This window comes from Pempheris klunzingeri, chromosome 14 (genome assembly GCF_042242105.1).
Source record: "Pempheris klunzingeri isolate RE-2024b chromosome 14, fPemKlu1.hap1, whole genome shotgun sequence".
Lineage (NCBI taxonomy): Eukaryota > Metazoa > Chordata > Actinopteri > Acropomatiformes > Pempheridae > Pempheris > Pempheris klunzingeri.
The window spans coordinates 13,774,246-13,782,902 of NC_092025.1; the positions used below are offsets into that span (position 1 = coordinate 13,774,246).

Sequence of the window (8,657 nt, forward strand, 5' to 3'; positions counted from 1 at the left end):
GCTCCTGTCCTCAAGGGAACTCTAATCCCTTTAATAGCACCCATCAGCTCATCTCGCCACCCATTTACCCATCTCATAATGAACTCCTCTGCTTCCATTACGTCCCTGTTCTCCTTCACCAGCCCGGCGGTGAAGCGGCTGCTTGGCTGGAAACAAGGGGATGAGGAGGAGAAGTGGGCGGAGAAGGCTGTGGACTCTCTGGTGAAGAAACTGAAGAAGAAGAAAGGGGCGATGGAGGAGCTGGAGAGAGCGCTCAGCTGCCCGGGGCAACCCAGTGAGTACATCCAGAGGTAGACTGGCCCAGTGGGTCCCAATCAGAACCCCTCCAGGGGGGTCACAAGATAAGAAAGAAGAAGAAACATGCAACTGCTACACAAAATAATGGAAATGTTCTGACTTCAATGTCATGTATGGCTTGTTTCTTGAAAAAAAAATAGTTTTACCTCTGTTGTCTTCTGAAAGTTATTCAAATTAACCAACTTGAGAGTGACAAACACTCTTGGGTGGGCTCACAACTAACGTACATATCATGCAGCATGTGATGAGAGCACATTAGTTTAGGGGTCATAAGGCTAAAAGGTTGAGACCCACTCGTCTATGCAGCAGATGCCGTTTATCAATATCAAAAAACCTGCATAATCACTTTTTGAGCTTATTACTGAAATCCTAAAATGTGAAATTATACTGGCTTACTTATGATTTACATATAAATGTATAAATATTATCTAGATCGCAATTATCATGCTGTCTAATTACAATGGTCACAAATGTGTCTCATCGTGCTTGAGGTTCCAAACAAGCGAAGTTTAAACACACAATTTGTCCATTTCGCCAAACTGTATTAAGATCTGTGCTGTTTCACTTTAATTCCTCAGGCAAGTGTGTGACTATCCCTCGGTCGCTGGACGGGAGGTTGCAGGTGTCCCACAGGAAGGGTCTGCCCCACGTCATCTACTGCAGGGTGTGGCGCTGGCCCGACCTGCAGTCCCACCACGAGCTGAAAGCCTTGGAGTGCTGCGAGTTCGCCTTTGGCTCCAAGCAGAAGGACATCTGCGTCAACCCCTACCACTACAGGCGCGTGGAGACTCCAGGTACAGACGTGATCAGACAACATCTTCAAAATTTGCTGGAAAAAAACCCAAAAAAAACACAAGGCCGTTGTGGAATTTTGATATCTTTACAGTAAAGCTTTTGTGGGTTCCAGGATATCTGATCTAATTCAGTGCTCCCAAGACAAAAAGGTTTTTCAGTAATGTGATCTTTTATAAGAGCATCTGGCTCTCGCTCTGGGTCTCTCTTTGTCTCCGTTCACCCCCTTCTCTACCTTTATCTTTCCTTTGTGTCGTCTCATCTCAGTGCTGCCGCCGGTCCTGGTCCCGCGCCACAGCGAGTTCAACCCTCAACACAGTCTACTGGCAAAGTTCAGGAACGCCTCCCTGCACAACGAGCCTCTAATGCCCCAGAACGCCACCTACCCAGACTCCTTCCCTCCGTTGCCCTGCTCCTCCTTCTCCTCCTCCCCTTCCTCCTCCCTCACCCAGTCTCCCACCTCACAGAGTTACCCCAACTCCCCCAACAGCTCCGTAGAGCCTGGCAGTCCGTATCACATCACAGGTAGGAAGCGCAGCAAGAAGGCCAATACCTTAAGGTGCTGCAGTCTATGTGAAACACCTGTCACGCAGGCAGGTTGCACTTTTCTCATGGCTGTGGCAGATTCTGACTTTATGCATGAGTCCCGAACGCAAAGTCTCTGATGAATCTTCCATAAATTACTTTTCCCGTGTGTCATTTCCGGTGATTTGCGATGTGCTTTTCCAGCTGAGACGCCCCCACCTCCGTACAGCATGATGGAGACAAGCCCTCAAGAGGATGTGAAGCCCAGCAACACTACAGAAACCATGAAACTCACATTTTCCGCTCCGCACAGAGGTAACACGAGTTCACACAACCAGACATGTACAGGAAGTAGAAGACAAGATAAGTAGCATTTAAACATACTGAGTGTTAGAAGGTTTTTCTTATGTTACATGTTGCAGGAACATGTACCATAGATGGTATGTATGCTATCTTTAAGTCAGCGTTCTATCTTCTTGGCTCCGCTTTGTCTGAACAACTGTTCGGTCTAAGGAAAGGTCATGTCCATCTTTAGGGTACCACCTCACATACCGGAAACTAGATATTACTTGCAGAATCCGATATATGTGGAAGCTTTACTCTGTATTCTTTAGTCTCTCATCAATGCCTGTGATGTTCGACTCCGAGCTCGTAAACTGCATTAAGTTCTTGAATGCATCTTGTTGTCACCTCTTCATTCGGAACAACCACAGTACACTGAGTAACAAGCAATGTGTGCATGAGATGCACTGATCTCTGATTATCTTGATTATATCAATGCGCAGGACTCTTTGACAGAACTGGATTTACAGGAATTTCCGTCAATGTGAGAAATGATCAAATGCATTATTTGAAATGCACTTTTTAAATTATAAACACAACTATTCAAACGTTCCTACACACATACACAAGCAAAAGCACAACACAGACAAAAGTTAAAGCACACGAGCAAAATAAGCAGGACAAAGGAGAACTGAGAGGTTATTAAAAAGGTTAATCTAGCCTTCGACAAACCACACTTTCAGCAGATATGATGGGAAGAGAAAGGTTGTTTGAAACGCAACCACAAATGCACTTTCCCCTCTGGTTTTAAAATAGGAATAAGAAACAGATAAAAGGCCTCGATCAGATGATTGGAGTGGCCGGGGGACCAGGGGGAAGTCAGTTGTGTTTTTTTTTTTTTTTTTTTTAACTGGAAGCCAATGAGAGTTGTATATACTATAACATGCAGTATTTCATCCATGACACCCACCTGTGTAGATCTACGGCCGGTGTGTTACGAGGAACCGGAGTACTGGTGTTCCGTAGCGTACTACGAGCTCAACAACCGTGTGGGGGAGACGTTCCACGCGTCATCCCGCAGCGTCTTGGTGGACGGCTTCACGGACCCGTCCAACAACAAGAACCGCTTCTGCCTCGGCCTGCTATCAAATGTCAACCGCAACTCCACCATTGAACACACACGCAGGCACATAGGCAAAGGTAAGCTGGACGACTCATGTAGGTAATTCACATCAGTACACACTTTTAGGATTATTCTTTTCAAATGGTTTTATCTGGATTGTGCCCAACATACTTTAGGTTAGAGCAAGAACTTTTTTTTTTTCTTTAAAGACACATTTCTTTTTTTATAAATACCCAGTATGTTCATGTGTTTGAAAGAAGTCTCGTCAGGGTTTACTCTCAGCTTGTCTCCTTGTGCTGAATCCCTCTGGCCAAATATTTTTTTTTCTCATGGTGAGAGTTTAGAAAGCCTGCCTTTGTTGGAGAGGCATCAAGCGCCTCTGGGGTAGCAAAATGTGAGGATGTGTGTGGTTTTGAATGGTAGGGCTGACACAAAGGATTGAGGGTAGTTTGTGCCCAAATCACAGTCACTACTGACACTACTCAGACATTCTTCATCTGCAAGCAGAGCTGCCTTTGTGGTTTTCCTCTGGTAGAATGTGAGTGAAGCGCAGCAAAGCTTACAAAGAAATGATTGAGTATATCTTTGACATGTGTTGTGCCATAAATATGCTTAGATTAAAGCTCGGTTATGACATGCTGTAACATTTTAAGTGTTGCACAATGAAAGGTTCTAGTCTTGACGAGACCATTTGTTTTTCTCCCCAGGTTTACACCTGTACTATGTAGGCGGCGAGGTGTACGCCGAGTGTCTGAGCGACAGCAGCATCTTTGTCCAGAGCCGAAACTGTAACTTCCAGCATGGCTTCCACGCCACGACTGTGTGCAAGATCCCCAGTGGCTGCAGCCTCAAGATCTTTAACAACCAGCTGTTTGCCCAGCTCCTCGCCCAGTCTGTTAACCACGGCTTTGAGGTTGTCTACGAGCTCACCAAGATGTGTACCATCCGCATGAGCTTTGTTAAGGTACTGAACTCCCTCGTTACATGTGGGATCATCCTTTTGCTCACATTTCTGCTTGATACCTATGTGGCTTAGCCAGGAGGGTAAGAAGACAGAAGACATCCACTCAGATATTCTCACCGCAACTTAATATGCTGTTATTTTGACCCCCATGTGCCGTTGAGCACGTCAAATCTTTCTAAATACACAGTGGGATTTTACCTAGCACCCATTCATTTTTACAGTTATCTGAACTGACATCAGCCACATGTAAGATTTATGGTTGTGTCCCCTTCAGGGCTGGGGCGCCGAATACCACCGTCAAGATGTGACCAGCACCCCCTGCTGGATCGAGGTACATCTGCACGGGCCCCTGCAGTGGCTGGACAAGGTCCTCACACAGATGGGCTCCCCACACAACCCTATTTCGTCAGTGTCGTAGCATGAAAACACAGTGTGAGCTCTTCGTCCTTCACACAGGTAGCCGTATATTCTGTATGTTCTGCCATGTGGTCCCTCGCTTGACATCTCAACTGACAGATGACTGTTATCCATGTGAATGACTGAATTTCATTTAGCTCATTTACAGCTCATCTACTCAAACGATGGAGTGTTCTTTCATATCAGTAAGGTAATGATAAAGCATTTATCCTCTCTGTTTTCATTGGGATATTAACTGCACTCCAAGACAAGAAAAAATGGGATATATTTATAGGTACTCAAAGACTTGTGTTATCATGTGTTGTAAATGTTATTACGGTAGTATGTACTGTATTTCCATGTGTTGACTTAATGTACTGGTTGCTTTTTACTTGTTCCATTAAAGTTCTTTTTTTTTCTTTAAGAATCGATTTCTCTTTACAAGACATATACAGCTTTTCTCCTCACGTTAAAGACTAAAGCATCACATAGCACTATAAAAACAGTCTGAGAAACATTAGCGTCATAATTTTACTCTCATTCAAAGCAGGGGATGTACACTTAAAAGTAAAAACGCACAAACGACATACAGTACACTTCCCCCTGGCACTTTTCCACACAATGCCAACACACCTACTGATCATCCGACACACTTAACTTAATTTGTGCTCCTTTCTGTATGCAGGCAGGATTCAGTTTGTGCAACAGTTTCAGATATACAGATGTGAAAAACAAGTCCTGAAAGGCCCACTTGGCTGACGAGAGGCTACAGTCATGCTTTACACAAATGATTGTCACGTATAACGACACTTCATGTTCAAGGGAAAACAAAGTGAAGACCAAAGAGGCTTTGACATCCGAACAACTTCGACTGGACAATTATAATCCGATCCAATGCCTAAAATATTACAGTCACACGAAGAAAGATAATGAACGGAAAGAATGGGATTTGACAGAATAACTATAAAGTTTGCAATAAGTAAACGTGAAAAAAACGTTGGCTACTTGTCTGCTACTTCAGAAATTCACATCTTTTGAGGGATTTAGATCAGTTTAGTCCACCAGTCTCACCACATCCCTTCATTACCATGTTGTTATTTCTTCTGTCTGGCTGGGGAAATTCATGTTGCAATCCATTTATGCATGAAGTGCCAGTGTTTCTTCAGTGTTCTCTATTCACCAGAAATACGAAGGTGACGCATTGACCGGCCGCCATCAGCAGCCCTGGAACTGCTGCTGTGATTGGCTGCGGCCCTGCGTGGCCAGGAGCTGCTGCTGCTGCTGCAGGAAGCTGATCACCTCTGGACTCCTGAGCAGGGACTGAAGGACACAAACACAAAAATATTCAAATTTCAGAGCACAGCACAACAACGTGTATTTCTGTAAGTCCAACGTCTACGTGTCTTTTTCCTGCCTCTGTAGCAAAGAGAATGTCTTGTACCATAATTTCTTTATTTGTTAAAAACTGACGCCTGCTACTCTGGTGGAGGGACACAAGAAATACAATGGCTGTGTGGAAGGTGTTCATTTATGTTCAGACAATGACAAGACATAGCAGTGATAGAACAGTGAAATGGACAGTTATATACAAATTGATAACATATTAAAAGAAGAACTTACAGGACAGGGGGACAGTATCAAGTATAGATGGACATTTTCAACAAGACATTTTCCTGTTATATTTTAAAGGGGAGGAGTCACTGGATAATTTGATCAGCGTATCTACAAGTATCAGCAAGTTGAGTTTAAGACTTTTAAAGACTTTATTACACTATTAAATTAAATTCAAGGCCAATTTTGTAATCAAATTAGGAAATTTAGTCGTACAGACACATGTACTCTCAGTTCAAGAGTGTAAGTAAGGCGTAATGACAATAAATGTTTCATTTTAAGAACGTATTCTGTCTGAGTACATTTACTAGTGTAAGAAAATCGTATTACTGTATTACAGTGATCAATGCAGCCGAACAGTCATCGGCTCATCCCACCCAGGACCAAGACGGAGCACTTCAGACACTAATTTGTGCCCACTGCCATCAGACTGTTTAACAGCAGTGGAGAACACAGCCTGCCATCAAGCAGATATTTAAAGTAAATTCTGAACATTAAATGAGTTAATTTTAGACCAGGCTCACAAACAGAATTTCAGACAATTTAATACTTTTCAAGTAAGTGAGTAAGTGTGAATTTCAAGACATTTTAAGACTCTTAAAGGCTCCGCAGGCACCCTGTTAATGGGTATGAAAAATATGCAAATCATATGGCAAGCAGAACAAACTGTTCTGGAGGCTTGTGATTGCCCTTACAACGGTGCTTTATGTTCTTTTTTTTCTCTCTTTAATTTGTCACCCATCTGTAGTAGCCTAATGGCACAATCGGTCAATCATCTGACCAGCTACGACTTACCAGTCTCTTCTGGTTGAGGACCTGCTCTATCAGGGAGGGTCTGGCTGGCCGGTCCCCCATGGCACCCAGACGCTGTTTGTTCACAGACACGGGCCGCTCCTCTGAGTTTTCCTGCTTGACACAGAAAGAGACAAAAACAAGGGGGAGTTTTGCTTGTGTTGTGTTCAGATATGTCTGGAAAAAGAGAGCCAGTGAGCCCCATGTGCTAGTAAGGTCAGAAGTTTAAACTGCTTTGTAAGCAGGGCCTACACCTCTCAAATTACTTCCCTACACGAAAACATGGTTGTAATGAAAGTCTACTCAAGGGTTTGCAACATCATGATGGTCCCTGAGCAATGCATCTTGGTATGAAAGTTTCTATAAAGCTTTATCTTACATCAATCTTTCCACTAGACATGGCCTGATCACTCTTCTTCTTCTTGTACTTGTCTTTGTACATCTTGTTGCGGTGTTTTTTGCACATCCACGGTTTCCTCTGCTTGGCCACCTGGGTCATGGTCTCGGTGCATCCCTCGTAGGTGCACTGTTTGGGGGCGTTGTCGCCCTCCGAGGTCTCCTCGTCGTTCAGCTCCTCCGGGCTGGCGGCGCCGTCTCTGGGATCTGAAGTGTCCAGGACGTCGCTCTCCTCGTCCGGATCATCCACGTCGTACGAGACGTTGTTGTCCGGTTCGTGCGGCGTTATCACATTTCTGCTGTCGACCACCCCGCTTTTACTCACGTAGTACCTCTGTCCATCTTTAGTGAGCAGGAGGGTCGAGTCTTTGTCTTTGTTTGCTGATGCTGAATTGTCATCTTCGCTCATGATTGCGGTGAATAAATACAGTGTAGTAGTAGTAGGAGTAGTAGTAGCAGCAGCAGCAGCAGCAGCAGCAGCAGCAGCTAGCTAACATCCATTTAGCATTCAGTGCACGTTAGCTAGCTAGCTTAGTTAGCTCAAACAGCTAGTCTTTGACACTTGCCCACCCAGTTGTTTTTATGTTTTCACACGTTTAGCTGCTAAGGTTGCATGTCACAAAAACATTACAGTCTGGACAATAAATGTTGTGATTTCTAGCCGGCTACCGTCATACTTTCATAGGTTCACTGCTGTCGCTCCGTGTCGTTAGCAAAGGACCTTCTTCTTCTCCGCTGCTTTAATTATGTGTGTTGGAGCGACCCCCCGTGGTTGACATGAGAAATACAGGCTGCTTTTCAGGTGAAATTAAGTGTTAAGTTGAATATTGGACAAATAGACTGTATATAAGTAATCATACTTATATTTATTACTAAACACACATATATATGTGTATACATGTGTATATATATTGAAATGTTTTTTTACCTCTTCTCATGAAATGATTATGACAATGTGATTTATTCTTTATAAGTAAAGTGTATATCTTCTCAACTTTATTGATCAAACTCTTCCAAACGTATCACAGTGGCACTTAAACCACAATTAATCTTTGCAAACTGTGTATTCAAGCTTTAACAAAATTGGGGAAATTGAACGATTGAAACAAATTATTCCAACTTTATGGGCAACAGTGTATACATACACAAATACATACATACATAAATATACACTTAAATACATACACACACACATACACACACAGACATACATACATACATACAAACATACACACACAAAACAGTTGAGTGAAAAAAAACGCTGACCCTGGGGTCAAGGAAATTCCCGTTTTCGGAGCCGACACCAAACTGCCTCTTTTTTGCCTGATCCACCTCCAGACCCGTTGGAAAACAGATATTGATCACTTTTAATGTGGTAAATCGGCCAGCAAACAACTGGCAGCCAAAACAGTGGAGGAGGAGAGTGAAAAAAAACGATGACCCCGGGGTCAAGGAAATTACCGTTTTTGGAGCCGACAC

The 8,657-nt window shown here is 43.5% G+C and overlaps 2 protein-coding genes across 3 annotated transcripts; one reads left to right on the plus strand and one right to left on the minus strand.

Annotated features, from left to right (window-relative positions):
* Positions 1 to 4,493, plus strand: smad9 (SMAD family member 9). Its single transcript, XM_070843182.1, has 7 exons — positions 1 to 274; positions 876 to 1,091; positions 1,357 to 1,614; positions 1,819 to 1,929; positions 2,875 to 3,096; positions 3,727 to 3,983; positions 4,258 to 4,493. The coding sequence occupies exons 1-7, from the start codon at positions 79 to 81 to the stop codon at positions 4,399 to 4,401; spliced, it is 1,404 nt and encodes a 467-aa protein (XP_070699283.1). The 5' UTR covers positions 1 to 78; the 3' UTR covers positions 4,402 to 4,493.
* A 403-nt stretch (positions 4,494 to 4,896) lies between these two features.
* On the minus strand, positions 4,897 to 7,910 carry rfxap (regulatory factor X-associated protein). Of its 2 annotated transcripts, none has more exons than XM_070843583.1 (3): positions 7,162 to 7,910; positions 6,786 to 6,896; positions 4,897 to 5,699 (listed from the first exon to the last, which is right to left on the minus strand). In XM_070843583.1, the coding sequence occupies exons 1-3, from the start codon at positions 7,585 to 7,587 to the stop codon at positions 5,595 to 5,597; spliced, it is 642 nt and encodes a 213-aa protein (XP_070699684.1). In that variant the 5' UTR covers positions 7,588 to 7,910; the 3' UTR covers positions 4,897 to 5,594. The 2 variants fall into 2 exon arrangements, with proteins under 2 accessions (XP_070699684.1, XP_070699683.1); XM_070843582.1 differs by having other exon boundaries at positions 6,786 to 6,899.
* Positions 7,911 to 8,657: the final 747 nt, after the last annotated feature.

What these genes read in the sequence shown, in the direction of transcription:
- rfxap (XM_070843582.1), bottom strand. Translation starts at nt 7,587, where the DNA reads ATGAGCGAAGATGACAATTCAGCATCAGCAAACAAAGACAAAGACTCG. An exon ending in TGTCTAGTGGAAAGATTGAT is followed by an intron (nt 6,900 to 7,161) that starts GTAAGATAAAGC and finishes TTCTGTGTCAAG; the next exon opens with CAGGAAAACTCAGAGGAGCG. An exon ending in TCCTCAACCAGAAGAGACTG is followed by an intron (nt 5,700 to 6,785) that starts GTAAGTCGTAGC and finishes TGTGTCCTTCAG; the next exon opens with TCCCTGCTCAGGAGTCCAGA.
- smad9 (XM_070843182.1), top strand. Translation starts at nt 79, where the DNA reads ATGAACTCCTCTGCTTCCATTACGTCCCTGTTCTCCTTCACCAGCCCG. An exon ending in CAGCTGCCCGGGGCAACCCA is followed by an intron (nt 275 to 875) that starts GTGAGTACATCC and finishes TTAATTCCTCAG; the next exon opens with GCAAGTGTGTGACTATCCCT. An exon ending in CAGGCGCGTGGAGACTCCAG is followed by an intron (nt 1,092 to 1,356) that starts GTACAGACGTGA and finishes GTCTCATCTCAG; the next exon opens with TGCTGCCGCCGGTCCTGGTC.